The 17,249-nt window shown below is 44.8% G+C and overlaps 2 protein-coding genes across 4 annotated transcripts in view; one reads left to right on the top strand and one right to left on the bottom strand.

Moving 5' to 3' along the window:
* Positions 1–6,610, top strand: part of LOC109969113 (transcription initiation factor TFIID subunit 4-like) — a 25,372-nt gene extending 18,762 nt beyond the window's left edge. The window contains exon 16 of the mRNA XM_020615790.1: positions 4,021–6,610. Coding sequence (XP_020471446.1) covers positions 4,021–4,152 — 132 coding nt within the window. The 3' untranslated portion in view covers positions 4,153–6,610. The remainder of the gene's footprint in view (positions 1–4,020) is intronic.
* A 526-nt stretch (positions 6,611–7,136) lies between these two features.
* Positions 7,137–17,017, bottom strand: LOC109969083 (BTB/POZ domain-containing protein kctd15-like). Of its 3 annotated transcripts, none has more exons than XM_020615736.1 (5): positions 16,668–17,017; positions 15,185–15,360; positions 13,098–13,242; positions 9,975–10,277; positions 7,137–7,944 (listed from the first exon to the last, which is right to left on the bottom strand). In XM_020615736.1, the coding sequence occupies exons 1-5, from the start codon at positions 16,692–16,694 to the stop codon at positions 7,783–7,785; spliced, it is 813 nt and encodes a 270-aa protein (XP_020471392.1). In that variant the 5' UTR covers positions 16,695–17,017; the 3' UTR covers positions 7,137–7,782. The 3 variants fall into 3 exon arrangements, with proteins under 3 accessions (XP_020471392.1, XP_020471394.1, XP_020471393.1); XM_020615738.1 differs by lacking the exon at positions 16,668–17,017 and adding an exon at positions 16,053–16,109; XM_020615737.1 differs by lacking the exon at positions 16,668–17,017 and adding an exon at positions 15,822–15,911.
* Between the last annotated feature and the right edge of the window lie 232 nt (positions 17,018–17,249).

The following is a 17,249-nucleotide window of genomic DNA, read 5'->3' on the forward strand; positions in this document are numbered from 1 at the left end:
TAAAAAAATGTGTTTTTTCAAAACGTTAAATGTGGTTACAGCACAGTCGTTCAGTGTTTTACATACATATTTAGCCATTTAATATGTTATAAAGACTGGTAACATACCATTTAAAAACATTGGTCCTACTTAAGACAGGCTATATGTAATGAAAATATTTTTTTCTAAGTTAGAACTTCTAACTTCATACTTTTTATTTACTCACACTGACTGTTTTCTAAACATTTTTTTTTTGAGTGCAATAAGTGTGAAGATTTGTTGCTTTTGTGCTGCAAGTTGAAAATGTTGATGGGCACTTTTCAATATTTTCTGATATTTTAGAGACCAAATGTTTAGTCCAGGGGTGGGCAATCATGGTCCTTGAGGGCCGCTGCATGTTTTCCAACTATCCCAGCCCTACCCACTGCTGATTACCTGGATCACTAGTCAACCAGCCCGTCACTCACCAGCAGAGGGAGTGTGGCATTTTATGTTTCGTGACATTAAATCTACGACTAAGGGCTACCCATCGGTCAAAGCTGCCACGATAGCAGGCAGGACAGAAGTCGACTCACGGCCCAGGCCACCGATTTAACGTTTCAGTTCAAACCGAACCGGGTGACATTGGTGTAGGAGTAAAGCAGGGACTTCGGTGAGCGGACCGCGGGCAGAGCAGTGAAGATGCCAGTATGTGTTCTGCTTGTCCAACAGCTGTTTGATAAACGGCTCATCTTGGTGCACTATGGAGCCCCCCCTCCTCTAAACAAAGACCAGCAGCGGGACAGACAGCATCAACCCGAGAGGTTGTGTACTGCTCGTTGGGCTCGGACAGTGGAAACACGCCTGAGTCCAGCGTTTCTGCAGGTTGGAACAGTGCTAAGGCAGTAAGTTTGGTTTCTTTAAAAAAAAAGTCTTCAAAGTATGAAAAAGGCCTAAAGCTGTAAGATTCAAGCTGTTCACTCAGCTCTAGTCAAGTTTCCATCAGGATTTCCAGGAAATGGTGAAAATAAAACATGAGTGAAGTCTTGCCACCACTGTGACAGACAGACCAGAGTCAGAACATTTTTCGACACTACAAAGCTCCTTTCTTCTTCTCGGGGCTGTGAAACATGTCTCGTCCTCTGAGCTCACAGTGAGTGGAGGTGTACCTGCCCTGTAGTTGCCCTGCAGCTCAGTCCTCGGACGGTCCCACCCCAGTGCCCCAGACCTTCATCTTGTTAGGAATACACTCCAGCAGCGCAGGAGCTTTGTTCCTGTCCTGAGAGACAGCCCAAAACCTGCATTACCTTTCACCAGCTAACCACGAGGAGGCTGGTTTCTGCAGGTTCAGGGTTACAGCCATCACCCCTCACTGACATTAGGTACCTGTTTCAGCATCGTCCCACAGGTGTGATGGAAACAGTATGACCTAGAATAATTTCTGTTTCCCATGTTTTCAGTTCTTCTAGTGGTATGTAACAATAGCACTTAGGATCTTAATAATTGTGTTTACGTGACCTGGACAGACAGCAGGTGGGTAGACTAACAAATTAAAACTGAGTTTCAGCTCTTGTAGGTTTTCTGGTCATTCCATTTGAATTTGGGGAACTTTAGCTGTTTAGCTGTTTCACTGATGTGTTGTACATTGAATATTGTTTGGATTCAGTTCAGTTTTATTTGTAAATCCCAGCAGAAGTCGTCTCAGGACACTTTACAGTGACTTGATCATGTAACATTGGTGGTGCTCAGTGTAGAGGGTGTGGCGGGGTGAGTGTGTGCGTGCAGAGGAGGTTACCGTGCCTGCAAGCTGTGTGGCTTTATAATGCTCTGATTGTGTTCCTGTATGGACCTGGAGCTTCATTCCTATCCTGTGCTGTCAGCTCCGCCTGCAGGCTCCTGCAGCGGCGGGCGCTGGCGCAGTGTGGCGTTAATGTTGTGGTAAAATACAGGAGTTGTGTTGATGTTGCACGGATGAACCAGAGAGAGCAGCCCAGGTTTAAACATACCGCAGTGGTCGACCCATATGGGCTTTTCAGTGCTGATCTTTACAGAGCTGGGAGGCCCGTGGCCGATACGATGGCAGTATCATGTTGTTGTTTTGTTTTTTCTTTTTTCACTAGATAAAATACAACAATTTAATATTAATAAATGAGACGCGTATTAGCTGAGCTAAATGAACATTTACATAACACTGATGAATTAAAAATACTGAAGTAGTGGTCTCTGTTCGCTGCTCTCTGTGCTCCACGTATGATTCTACACTGAACAAATAATCACAAAGTAAACTCTGGGGAAACAACAGGCAAAGCTTCCTGCGTCTCTGCAGGCGTTTGTTGTTAATCAGCCTTGTAAATGCAGACGTTCACCAGTGTTGATTATTTAAATGTGCCAAACATCGGCCTACCGATTTAACTGGTCTCCCACTTGTTAAAAATCAGCGAGGGCCTCGGTTTGCTTCTCGCCCGCTTCCTCCGTGTGTTCACGTCTGGCTCACAAACGTTATTCGCTGCCATGTGAGAAACAACTGGAAGGTGGTTTATTTCACAGGCCTGCTCTTTTTTTATTCTCCATCAGGCAAACTGATTTTGTCCCAGTAAGCCCTCGGTGCTGTATTTCCTCACCTTCATCCTGGGTCAATTCAGGAAACGTCTTTTCAACGAGTTGCATTCTCCCTTGGGGCGTTTCAGCAGTATGGGAAGAGCCGCCCCAAGCCACTGCTGCTGTCAGCCTGATCGCTGCTTGTGTAACGTACAGGGCTTGTTGGAGCAGCATCGGGAGGCACTGTGTATGAGTGGTCGCCGCAGGGCCCGGGCGGCGCCTGTCCTCGGGCTGCAGACACACCTGAGATGTGAAGGTGTGGTGATCCTCCTGCAGGTCTGGACTCACTCAGTGATTCAGCCAGTGTGGGAGATGCCACTTAATGCTCTGCCTGCGGGTTCAGGTGCCTCTGGAAAATAAAACTACCACTGCAGAGGGTAAAGCTGTGAGTCTACAGGCTCACAAGAGGTGGACAGAATAACAGAAACACCTTGTAGTATAGAGAAATAAAGTACATACCGTACATAATATAAATGTTCTGAGATTCACAAAGGCCAAACTGGTGTTTTCATCCTCCAAGCCCGCCCACTTATATTTCTGTCCACTTTTACAGAGCCTTGTAGAGATGTCTTAGTGGCATGGACTTTACTTGAGTTTACTAGAGCTGCAGCCATGAGTCAGTTCACTGGTAGACAATGAACCTCAGCTATTTAGAAGCAAGTCACCGACATGTTCTTGTTCCACCTTCTTTAATGTGAGGAGCTGATGCTTTTCTTTGTCAGACATGAGAATCATCTTGGCTTTTAGTCTAAGCACACTGGATCCTACATTTCCCACAACACATAAATGTCTGTGCAGATTCTCAGTCATCCAGGTCATAGTAAGCTGAAAAAAACTGGACTAGATTTCTAGGTCGAAGGCGTTTCACCTCTCATCCAAGAGGCTTCATCAGTTCTGCCCGACTGGTGTTGAACCAGAGATATTTATTCCCCTCTGTGGTGTTTCAGTCCTTTGAAAGCCAACAATGTCCCCTACCAACTGAGTCGTTGCAGCCCAGTATCGGTGAGAGTCGTTACCTGTCTTTGAAACCTCCCCTGTGGACCGACACCTATTGTCCTGGTGGACATGTTTGGGCAGAGATCTCAAAACAGGATTGTAGATGGATGACAAGTTGTGTCTTAGTCCACCACCCCTCTTTAGTGAGGGGTGTTCTATTTTTACAAAAATAGCTTCCTTGACTCCTCTCTCAAACCAGCGATGTTCTCTGGAGAGGATCTGGACTTCACTGGTCTCAAAAGAATGTCCTTTGTCCTTCAGGTGGAGGTGGACTGCTGACTCTGGTCCACTGGAGTTGGCCCTCTTGTGTTGGGCCATGCGTTTGTGAAGCGCCTGCTTAGTTTCACCAACGTACAAGTCGTTACACTCCTGACTACACTTACAACGCATGAATGTTGTCTTTCATTAGTTGCGTGTTTGTCCAGCGCTGCAATGTGTAATGCGAACTTTCTCTGTCTCCCCCCACAGGTGGCTTCAGGCTCGGGTGCAGGCTCCGCCTGGCTGCGTCCCGCCAGCAGCTCCGTCAGCGAATCACACGAGTTAACCTCAGGGACTTCATCTTCTGTCTGGAGCAGGACCGCACCACGGCTCACTCTCTGATGCTCTACAAGGCTCTGCTGAAGTAAAGGGTGGGCCCGCTGCAGATGATGAGCTAAACTACGCTTCACGGGTGTTTCAGAGTCTGGGTCCCTCCTCGAGTCCCCGCAGCACCTTCTAATCACCGGTTTGTTCTCCAGACTCTCATTTCTAGTTTTACACGCCCTTTGAGAAGGATGTCTGTTTTAGCCCACGCAGGTGTCTCCTTTTAGACTGCACATCACATGTGAACTCCATGTTTGCTGAGAGAGAACTCCACTGATTTTTAACGGCTTGGTGACACCAGGGAGCAGCACAGCGAACAGGGCTCGCTGGTGACTCGCCGTGCTGCTCACAGCAGACAAACTAAACTACCGGGGGAACCGGATCCTAACGAAGCTGAATGGACTGTCAGTGTTTCTTACTGGATTTTATTTTGGCGGTACACTTGCAACTATTCAGGCAGCAGTTTGTTGACATGCCAGTCGAGGAACATGTCACAGATTCGCCCATCTCTGAACTACAAGCTGGAGGCAGACGTGAACGTGGCGCTAGCCTGAAGTGCAGCTGTCTCATAACTGCGTGTGAACCAGTGACACTTTCCCAGTGAATTGAATCAGAACATTTGACTTGAAGTGTAGCTGCAACTAACCATGACTTTCATTATTGATTAATCTGCCAATTATTTTTTTCGGTTAATTGTTTAATCTATAAAACATTTTAAAAAACTGTGGGAACCAATTCCTGGAGCAGGAAGCAATGTTATTAAATGTCCTGTTTTGTCCAAATCAAAAACTACTCTATTTACTACAGTATTATGTAAGACAGAGAAAAGCCACAGATTCTCACATCATAGAACCTGGAACCAACAAATGTTTGTCTTTTATGCTTAAAATGGCATTAACCATTATTATGAATATGTTTCAGTTCTGGTGTGACCGGCCGTTACGCTGACTGAGTTTTTTTTAATGGATCAGATTTGATGCGACGGAATAAGAGCGATCCACTTCTTTTATTCTGCACACTTTTTCCCAAACCTGGGTCCTAAATTACCCACAATTCATCTGGACTTCTGACAGTTGAGTGCAGGATGCAGTAGTACTCTACAACATCTGGAAGAGTAACAGTTGGATCTCAAGTCTGGGGTGTAGGCAGACTTGTTATGATTCAGGTTAAAGGAAAACCAACTTCTCCCCAGAATCTGCTCCTAGGTCTTGGGATCTAACCCTAAACTGGGAACACTGAGCTGGAAAATCGGTGGAGTTCAACTTTTTAAAGCAGCAGAAGCTAATGTACTGACTATTGTGCAGGTCTGAAAGGAGGCACCGTTTCCTGTGTGTTCTGCTTCCAGTGTTATCCAGACTGTGATGAGCTGGATTATTCACAAGGTTTGGGATGCAGCGCTGTACCTACACAGGTGCCTTTGAGTTGAAGCTTTCCCAACCTCTTCATTTAGATTTTCTGTCCTACTCAGGACGCCAGGCTCGTGACCGCCTCCTCACTTTGTTTTTAAAGTTTCTGATCACACTCGGGTCTGAGAGGTCGGTCACTTTTTGCATTTTAAGTCGTTCTCTGCTACAGGGTGGAACTGAATAATGTATTCTGGATATTTTGCTCAGCATCGTGTTGTCAGAGGTACGTGCACTGTGAAGCCTCAGCGGTTGTATGGACAGTGAAGGAGCAGAGGGAAAAGTTGGTCTAATTTTAATGTGTGTTTGTGAGTTCTATCATGTGTGCGTGGGAGTAGAGACTTGTGGATTTATGGGATAATTATGCTGAAAACAGTGACACCTGACAGACTTGAATGGTTAAAGGAACAGTTCAACATTTATGTAAATCCTCTGGACTTTCTTTATGGGGTGCAGTTGTTCAGACTGAGCCCAGTGTCTTTCTGTGTGTTAATTATGATGCTGCTGCCTGTTAGCTTTTCTTAGCTTAGACACTGGAAAGGAGGGAAACAGTTGGCCTTCACTCAGCAGCACTGCTAAAGCTCAACGTGTACAAAGGCAGGTTGTGGTATTGTGGATGGATGTGTCACGGATGAATTGTTGGCCCATTGTTCCAAAACGTCCTGGTGACAGAGCGAACATGGTGGTGGGTGGTCATAGTGATGCAGCTGAAACAAGAAAACCTGTAGTTGTCCTAAGGACAGTCCTATTAATCTTCATTTAGTTACAGTCTACCTGGTGCCATGTGTCCTAAGACAGTGTGTACACAATCCGAGCAGCTGTGCACTGGGTGATTCAGGTCATGGCTATGATTGTAGGACAGTTTTTCTACTGACAGTAGAAAAGAAAAGTACCGTTAGTGAAGGTGAACAGCTTGTTGTGGACAGTTTCACTATGAAAACAGATGAGTATGCATTGACCTTTTTAATAACCTTTTGATGAATTCCCCTATTTCTGGTCTTTATCCTTTAAGCTAAGCTAGCTGTTTCCCTCTGTTTCTAGTCTTTATGCTACGCTAGTAGCTGCTGGCTGTAGCTTTGTATTTACTGTAAAAACATGAACGTGGCAAAGACAAGAGGAGGATATATCTAAATGTTGAACTGTTCCTTTAACACAGGTTCTTCACGCAGACGGTTTTAGATTTGACAGTCGTCACAGGGAGCTGGCTCTCCTACAGGCAGTAAACTCGCTCAGGCTACGATCATGAAGGCTAACAAATGACAAACATTCCTGCAGTTTCTCCTCCTCCCAGCTGACATGTTTCCTCTTTTTGCTCAACTATGAACTTTAGGATTCAGATCTCGACCTGGTGAAATATGAATTTGTCAGTAGTTGAACGTGCAGTTTGGCTTCACGGTTTGCTGGTGGAAGTTTTAACAATGACTTGTTTGGGAAGGTTATGTACACACAAGGTTTTTAATGCTTTAAATGTCTTTTGTTCCTCATATCAGGCATTTGGTTTGTATAGTATATAGCTAACTGCTAACGGCGCTGTGGTGTATGTACTGTATAGTCATTCAGAGTCTGGGGCCTCAGTGCACCCACCTTCAGTCTCATTTGTTGGAAGGACAATTTTTGCGACTATTTATATTTCCCACATTCTGTATTCAATCCTGATGTATTTCAGGCAATGCAATTTTACAGTTGTTTGTACCTTTGCAAAAAAAAGAAATAAAGAAAATTAGAAAGAATCAGGTTTGTGCTCATTTGGATTGTGTAGGATTTGATCATCAAGATGCCGTGATCAATACATCTCTACCAGCTGAGAAACAGACAACGCAAGTTAATACTTTAAATAGAAATTTTCAAAATGGCAGTTATATAAAAAGAATTAAATTATGTGCCCTGTGGCATCTGTACACTTATAAAAATTACCTTTCCATTCATCTGTACACACACACAGTATTAAAGCTGCTCCTTTCAAACAAAGCTGAATCTTGTTACAAATATAATTTACATGTGAAAGCTGAGTTTGGTTTTACAGATGTTGTCAGACTCCCAGTGAAAAACACTGGATCCACGCTGAAGCTCTCTCACAGCCTGTTCTGATTTCCAGAGGTCAAAGGTCTCTGAACGCCACTTCTGTGACCTCCTCAGGTCTTCGGGTCTCAACGTGATTTTTCTCTGCACCTGCTGAGACCTTGGCAGGATCCAGATGCGAGTACACTCACTGAGATACAGTTTGTAGTTCCTGTGTTGGCGGTTTTCAGTCCAGGGGTTCCTGTTTGATCCGGATTGGGGTGCTGGTGAGGGACTGGCAGTGCTGCAGGTCACGACACAGGACGTACTCGCTGAACTGGGACGAGTCGACTCCTCCGCCGCAGGACGCCTTGATGCTGAAGCCCTTCTGAAAGAGACGCTCCAGGACCTGCCGAAAGGAGTGGAAGTGTCAGGTGACGTTACAGGCAGAGCAGCTGTATTCCCAGTCGTGGTGAGTCTAAACCCAGTCCTGTTTCCTTTAACTAAGTGCACAGTAACTAAGCCAGATGCCAGCTCCAGGTCTAAGCCTGATCACAGCTGAAGGACTTTGTCCTAGAAACTGGACCTCAGAGGATTTGACCACAGTTTATACAATAATGATGTTTGTGGAAGGCAACTGGGTCACTGAGTGAAACCGTTTCAAGATATCCAAGTTCTATACTATAGTACATGGGCTAGAAATATTCTAAAATGTGAATTTTGGAACCATTTTACTTTTTGGTTGAGAAATTCTTTGATTTATTTTAAGCAGACTTAACCAGTTTAGAGACACACCAGCTGATGCTTAGGTGTGATGTTTACTGTTACACTTTAGCATGTTAGTGTGCTAACATCAGCTAATCGGCAGTAAACACAGCGTCCAGCTGAGGCTGATGGGAATCTCATACTGTAGGTTCAGCTCTAATTCAAAGCACTGACCAGATGATGTACTTTATATATGTAATTTACAATAAATTACAGAGGTCCACTTTTAAAGTTTCACCTTAAGAATGTTGAGTACCATTAAATATTATAAAAATCAACTGTTTTTAGAAGTAGCAGCAGGTTTTCTACCTCCCAAAACTTGGAAGAGCTTGTCTCGTAATTATCACTTAGCATCTTGTAACTACTAGATGCAGGGGTTGAAGCGCTGCAGAACTTTCCTGAAACTCACCAGGTTGACAAATTCTTCAGTGATCGCTGTCAGTAAAAATGAACATTTAACCGTTAATTCGTAGTACTTACTGTTCCAAAGCGTAAACAAATACAGGCTAAACACGGCGCCCAAGCTGCAGCCAACAGGAAGTCATTACAACATTCTGCTGTCTGTTTCTTGTATGATCTGTTCACATGATTGAACTTTTAATGCAACATTTTCCAAAATACTAGACAAAACCAACATGTTGAAAATGTGGTATTTATAGTTCATATTCACCATGTGCTGTAGACAGCCTGACCCGACAGCCTTGTTGGAGCTAGACAGTCTGTCGTCCTAAATACCAATATGAAATCCTGCTGTCATAACTATGACAAAGCACTGAACGTTAAACGTCATAGTGGGAACGGATAGAAACTTTGACAAGCAACAGGAAGTAGACTACATATTGGTGCCACGGAAACAGTGTGTTACAGTGTGGCTGCCGTTCTAGCCTAGCCTAGCCTTGTTTACGTTTTGGAACACGGTACGCTGAATTAACTACGAACAGTTCACGTTGGCTATGCAATACTGGATGTACTGACATCTATCACTGAACCAATGTGATGCTAAAGAATCTGTTAAAACCTGATGATTTTCAGGCTGCTTCTGCATCATCTCAGTTTCCATCTGCATTTCTGTCTATTTGAACTTCACAAAGCTTTCAGTTGTTTTTACATTAAGCATTAATGCAAATGCAAAACATGAAAGCAGTGCAGTAGAACTGTAGAATAACACTTAAAAATCATTTCTACAGTCTCAGCTCAAACCTTTTACAGTGACCCTAACCCCTCTTTATACAAAATGTGCACAAGTTACAGAGGGTTTCCACAGACCCCCTGTTTCTCATCAGATATCTGCTCTGGAGCCAGCGAATTGAATTTTCAGGTTCTCCCCGACTCAGTGCCAGCTTTAAAGGGTAAGTTCACCCAAATCAAAAACCTGCCTCCACCCTGATACAGTGGAGGTGAGTGGATTTTTATTTGTGCTGCTCACAATTTAAATTCAGCAACATGTCTAAACACAGAATCCTGGATCATCCACAGTCCTCACCGGCATCATTAATACCTTTCCTTCAGTAGAAATTAGTTCTAGTGTGGAGGCAGAAACCTGAAAACCTGGACATAAAACCAAAATGACCACCAGACGTAAATCGGTAAAATACTTGCTTTGCTTTTTTTGTGGTTTGTGTGAACTGGCCCTTTAAAAGCTCTGATTAGCTTGTGGTGAAGGTGTGGACTGACCTGCACTGAGTTGAGCCTGCAGTATCCATTCAGGGGGAAGCGGATGACGTGGGTAGGGTCCTGGTTCCAGCCGGCGTTCACAGAGTTACACATGACGTCTCCGGTCTCGGGGAAGACCTCCTCGATCAGGACTTTCTCCCCGCTCAGAGCGATCCTCTCACCCAGGTCGGGCGTGACCCGGACCACCAGACACTCGCAGGGTGATGCCCGCTGGGCCTCCCGCTCCGCCTTCCAGCGTTCCAGCTCCCGAACCATCTGAGTTAGTTGGTAGTAGCGAGCCTCCTCGTACAGCTGGGGGAAGTCCTGATGGGGGCCACGCAGAGGGGCACGGTTAGTGAGCGGGAAAGGACAGATTAAGGAACGACTAAGGACTGACAGGAGGCACTGAAGGACTTTTCTGTCAAGTTGCTGTTTCCGAGGTGAAGAATAAACGTTCACCACCTTTTTCTAACAATTCCTAAACTACACAAGTCTATTTTTTACCTGCATATTTCCTTCTCTTGATATCAGGCCTCAGCTACAGGACCTGGCAATCAAGTGTTGTTTTTACATAACTAATCTAAGAGCATCTTCAGAGGAGGAGGTGTGTGTGTCTTTTCGGTTTTCTTCACTCCACCCAGCTCCTGTAAGCTTGAGGCTTCACGCTGTGTCAAAGCCTCCCCCCACCTCTGCCTCTCCAGACTGGAAGCGAGGGATAGATGTGTTTTAGAAAGAGGGCCTGTGTTAGTCATCCTGAGCAGAGGAGCAGAATAACAGAGGCAGCGTTCGCAAACTACAGGGAGGGAGATGAGAGATGCAGTATGCCTGCTGACACACACACACTAATTTAGTAAAACACACACTCGTCTGTGCTGTAAGCCAGTGTAGCGCTGAGCCGTGTGCAGCCGGCGGCTCTGCACTGATTAAAGAGGAAGAATGTGCCGAGTTAACAGACTCGCTGCCGTTTGTTCACTCTAACGAAGATAATGACGCTGCTGCACCAAGCAAATCTTTTCTTTGACCTCAAGCCGTGTTTCTCCATCTTTGCATATCTGAGCTGCGTTTACATGTTATTAGAGAAACACGGGAGAAAGCAGAGCTGCCGAGTTGAAGCTGTAATATTCATGTTACAACATCCACAGTCAGGGTCTCTGTGCATTTTAGGAATGTGCTTTTAAAGGTGCATTAACTCATTCTCCACACAGTCTGATAAACCCAGTGATGCCCTTTGTTGTCAAAGTACGGTCTGCAAATCAGTCCTGCCTGCCGCCAGTAGTCATGTCAAACAGCCATGGAGGAGCTCTGGGCGGCTAAAAGTCTGAACCAGTGGCTGCCAGAGTGAAGAGGTGGCGTCTTTAGCACAGAGAGAGTGGAACAAAGAGCAACAACCAGGGTTAACATGAGTTTAGTTGTTTGACATGGAGAGGGTTAAAAGCAGCCAGAGGACTCAGACTGGATCCAGATGTGTTCTTCCTTCTGGATGTGTTGGCATCTAAAGATAGCAACATAATTGTGGAATTAAAATTGTTAATATGATCAATTTGATTTTAATTGCCTTCCATGTCACCCAGGGACACGTTACCCAAAAAAAACGGGAAACTATGCTACTGAAAAAAGCTTGGCTAAAAATACGAGTCTTAGGTCAGAAGCTAAAGCAGCAGAGACAAAACACTTTCCTGATTTTCAACAAAGTTTTACTAATTATAGGTAACGGTAGAATATGTAAATGTTATTCACCTTCTGTCCCTCCATGCTTCCTGTACACAGATGTCCCTTTGGTCTCCTGCAAGAACCTGACAGGTGAGTTTCTGTGTACAGGAGTCATGGGGGGGGATAGAAGATAAATGTCATTTTGACATAACTACCAATATCTATACATAATAGAATCATAATAAATAAAAATAAAACATTATACAATTATTAAAACTTTTGTTGAAAATCAAGTTTTTCCTTCAACAGAAGAGTTCTTTAGAAGCCGCCTGCGCTGAGTGCAGTGCTTTACAGCATTTGCTGGCAACAGTGTTTGCTTTGCGCTCATATAGAGGTCAAACGTTTAAGGACACATCTATAACTGATGTAGTTACACAGTCTGAACAAAATGGGATCAACCGATTTCCCAACACAATTAATATTTCTGCCAGTTCTCCAAGTGTCTAGTTATTACTTATTTAAGGTAATTTTCTGTTTTGCGTCATGTTATATTTCCTCACTACTTTCTGGTATTATTTTCCATGGCCTCAGATCTCTTTTGAAAATGAGATTCATATAAAACTGCTTTGACTTTACAATTACTGTAAATCAGGATGTTTCAGTCTCTGTGAGCTAAATTATTCTGACCTGAGATTAGCTTCCCAGTGGACATTTCTGGGTCATTCGGTTTCCTCGCTGGATTTTAGGGCCTAACATGCAAAAGCTACTAGTTTGCAAAAGGTCAAGGTGCACACGATCGGAGAGAGCAGCCAACTGAACACCTGATAGCTCAAGGTCTGGTGATGCCCTGATGGACTGTCGAGCTACAACAGAACTAACAGAGGTGCAGCTGTTTATTTACCCTGCCAGGTAACGTCACCTGTCACCGATGCCAGTCGCAAATATCAGAAATGATGAAAACAACTTTGAAAATGAATGAAGATCTTTACAAACAATATCAGACACTGTCAGTCAGCAGCAAGCGGACCAGGCTGGGGGCGTTTGTTCAGCTGAGGGAGCCTCTGGCCTGGTCCATAAACTGTAACTTAGTTACCATGATAACTTACTCCAAAAATCTAACCCGCTCACAGACTGGAGCAGCCTCAGACTATGTGATGCCAATGCTGACGTCTCATCTCAATATAAACAATCACAATACTAACTTTTGATGCTGACACTGATATTTTCAACATGTTTCAGATGTTTTACTGCAGCCCTGGTATGACATTCTGGACCTGTAACTATACTTTCCACCTATGTTTGGGGTCAAAGTTCAGTTTAGAGGAAGGAGGAGGCATAAGCTGCATTTTATAGCTTTGTCTCTGAGCAGGGGGGCGATCAGCCTTTGCTTTGGTGTTGTGTCTGTAAAAATGAATCTCAGTGCAGACGCAGATCTGTGACCAAGCTGCAGAGTATTAGACTACTACCATGTCCAGCTCTTCCCAGCTACGGTACCTTGAAGTCTTCTGGCAGGAGCAGTTTACAGGTCCGCAAGAAGCTGAGGATGTAGCGGAAGATGTCTCCATCTCTATCGATGAAGTAGTGCTGTTTCAGACTGTCCAACACGATGGGCTCGGTCCCGTTGAACAGACGACTGATCCTGCAGACACACACACACCAAGGACACTGACTGGTCAAACACAAACTTTACACAACCACTGGTCAGAGACCAGCTTTGGTCATCATTAGCATCATGACAAGAACTCAGGTCGCATTTATTTACAGACCAAAGTGCTTCACAGAAACAAATTAAGATGTCCATCACAAATCAGCATGAGACAAAATGTCAAAAATATTACGCCCTGGAAATAAAATATGAGGATACTCAGTAAGGTCATTGCTGTGAGAACTCAGAACTAACTAAGGTGAGTCTATCTGAGAGGCCTACTACTGAAGGATGACAGCTTCAGTAGGAACTAATGGGCTCAGAGCTGAGAGCAGCGTTAACACACAGACTGAGCCGGGCAAGAAGAAAAATAGTGAAAACACACCAGAGGGATCCTTAAAAAAAAAAAAACAAAAAAAAAAAACCAAAGAGACAGCAACACAGAGGGAAGGCGTGAGAGAAACGTGCTTTGTCGCTGGCAGTCACCATCACACAGTGATAACTTGTGAAATCCATTATTTGTTGCTGTCACATGATATACAAACAACAAAACAAGTAAATTCAGAACCCCTGAGAGGCAAGTGGAAAAAATTAAATTCTGGTCCTTCAGTCTGATCTAATTTTGTTCTCCTCTGTGTTTAGGAACAGGTTTGCTAATCTTTTTAAATTACTTAATCCCCACCCCATCTGTGAAATTATAAGGAGAAAGTGTTTCTGTAATACTCGCTTCAGCCACAGAGGGGCGCTACACCATGTTCTAAATAGGGACGGGGTCTGGCTGTAGACTGTCCTTTAAACAGGACTTCAGTTTTCCTTGCAGGCCCCTTTTAATGACTCCATGCATTGTATACACAACGCACAATATGCGTTCACACGGGTCCAAACAAACCGCACAAACTGGGCAGAAAGCTCCAGCGTTCATTCCGACTTGAACTCAAGATCTTAGGTGTGAGAGCACAAACAGGCATTCACCACGTACCCAAAGTGCTCATTATGTTGTGTATGTAAGTTGTGAAGTGTCCCCGTGACCATGACTGACATTACAGTGAACTAAAGGCAGCTATGCGTTAGACTTAATCTCAGTTGTAGCTGTTAGCTATGAATAAAACTCGCTAGCTAGTGGGCTAACGGCTAACGTCAGTATAGCTAACGCTTCTGGCAGACTAGCGCCGATTAAAATACATTTCTAGTCAAAAGGCCGACTCCCAACCGGAAGGTTGAAGGTTCGAATCTCGGTGCCTGCAGTCCACATGTCGAAGTGTCCTTGGGCAAGACACCCACCTACCCCCCCGATGGTTAGAGCCATCGTTTGAGTTTCCGCCGCAGATGGCTACCATCGGTTCTGTACCGGTTCCTTGTGTGTAACATACTTGGCTAACAAAGGTGATTATCCCTATCCTAAAAGAAAGACATGACAGCAATTATACATAACTACTAACGCACGATTCGTGCACCTTGTGTTTACAAAGCATGAAGATTAAAACAGGAAGAAAACCTGTCGCGGTGGTTCGTATCGAGTGTTGCAAAAAGAGAACATTAGATCAGACTTATGGATCACCACAATTTTACTCTTCTTCTCCACTTGGCTCTCAGATGAGCTGTTTTAATATGTCACAATTTTATGGCCTTTCACAAACTAAACAAACTGAGGAAAGAATCAGCAGATTTAGCTATAAAGTCACGGCTGGCTGCAGCTGAGTGGCGGTGAGCACACATAGCCTTCTGACTAAGGTTCCATTTAAGCATGACATTTTCTCACACTCATCACAGACAGGAGTTCATTAGGAACAAGCTAATGGATGAGGTGAACCCCTCTGCTGCACACAGCTACATCTGTGCAGATTCACCCTCCATCAAACTGACTGGACCCAGTAACCTGGTGTTTGGACCACACGACTCATCCCCACACCTGTCTCTGCCCTCCTTGTGTTCTTACCTGGACTCTGGGTATTTGGTTAGCGTGGCCAAGCTGCTGGTGTACATGTGCCCCCCCACATCAATATGAACCGGGGCGTTGGCCTTGGTGAGCTGGGCAGGCGACGGGATGCCCTGGGCGGTCATGGGCGACACAGGTGAGCAGCGCAGAGACATCCTGGACATGCTCCGCCCCTCCTGCCACAGGTAAGAAGAGTTGAGAAGACACATCACAGAGGGTACACCAGAACTACTCTATCTACACCTCGTATCCCAGAAGGCCTTGCTGCTCTGACCAGGTTCACAGCTCAACATGATTCAACAGGTGATGCTGCTGATCACAACCTGTTTTCTCTTTAAATAAAACTTAATCAAAATGACCAAGATGAGATTCTTCTTTACTACTGCAGTATAAATACTCATGTAAAGTGTAGGGGTAAAAGCTGGAGCTGCTCGGATGTAATATCCATGGAGGGTGGAGCAGCAGCCACACTGCTGACACACCGGATGGGGATGGGGCCTGCGGGGCCTGCCTCACTCTGGATTCATGACCCCCACCACCACAAAGGGTCTGCGGCTTGTAAAAAAAAGAGCTTTGACGCATGAAAGGTGAACAGGAGGCGGCCGCAGCCCTGGGCCACACTCCAACCCCCACCAACCTGGAAACCGGTGTCAGCCAGGAATTGGCTGCAGCCGAAAACCAGTCCTGAATGTTTCGGGTGGTGGTGGTGGTGATTGTAAAACTAGAAACATACGGTGCAGATACGGATCCAAAGTTAACCTGATTTAAATCAAGTCGTGCGGGTGAACAGACTCCACATTAAGGATGTGGCTTTTCATTTTCTCACCTGAGAAATAAAATTTAAAAATACAGCTTCGACGCATGTTACCTTTAATATCTTTTAAATTTCATCGTAGCTAACTTGACGTAGTCCCAACACTCGTCTCTTATTTGTGTGGAACGCCACACACCAGACTCCATTAAAACTTTTAATACATTTAACGTGTCCTTACTAATCGGCAGGCATCGGCTATCCATTACGCCAGGTTTCAGAGGTTTTCTCAATAGTGAATGATATTTTGTTAAACTCGGGATGTAAGCTTTCCATGAACACCTACTTAATTTCTGAAATATTTACTTTTAGCACACAGTCACGTAAGACGCTCCCGCCCTATACGCCGTGTGGCGGTACAAGATGGCAGCTAAAATAGGCAGGGAGCAGTAAAAGTTTTTTTTTTTTTTACCAAATGCCTACAACTTCGGAATATTTGATATAGGCCGAATTTAACAGTGGACTATACATTTACGGAAAATACAATGTGTTTTTGTGTTGCTGATACATGCGTCTCCACAACCCATGAGCACGCAAAAACGGACATTTTAAAACGAAATTCGTGTTATAGTGTGTGCTGCAAATATAATATCGAAATATCGAGTTTTCACGTTTAGAACTTGAAATCTAAATGTGACAGGAAGCCACACACGGCTCGTTTCGCCTCCCTACCTGAGAGGACACCGACACTGAAGACATGGAGCAGGACTCAGACTGGGAGTCTGGCTGTTCGGTCCCGCAGTGTAAAATCTCAGGCTACCGGCTGGTAGCCGCGTCCTCGTCGGTCTGTCCCCGTCCCCCGATGTGCGCGCCGTGCGAAATAAGCTCTTCTGTGTTTCCTCGGAAAGAATGGAAGAAGGGATGAAAGAGACGTGTCGCCCAGGGCCCTTCAGACCCCCGGGACCAGGATTAGGTTACAGTCAGTCAACCGAGGAGAGAACAGCGAGATCCCCCGCCTGTCACGCACAGCTGGGTTGATTAATCAGAAGAATCAGGGCCGGCCCGTGGCATAGGCAGTATAGGCAAATGCTAAAGGCGCCGTACATCCAGGGGGCGCCAGAAATGGAGGAAGGAAAAAAGTGTAACTTCTACTATTCTTAAAACTAGACTTCAGAAAAGAATAAGCCCACCACATTAATTTAACTGCATAGCAGCAAAGCCTAAGTAGTAGTAGAAGTAATAATAATAATAATATTATAGCCTACCTGCCTAAGACGCCTCCCCTCTCTTCCAAATAATCCGACTTTACCTGCT

Source organism: Monopterus albus, unplaced genomic scaffold (assembly GCF_001952655.1).
Source record: "Monopterus albus unplaced genomic scaffold, M_albus_1.0 scaffold170.1, whole genome shotgun sequence".
NCBI classification, from domain to species: Eukaryota; Metazoa; Chordata; class Actinopteri; order Synbranchiformes; family Synbranchidae; genus Monopterus; species Monopterus albus.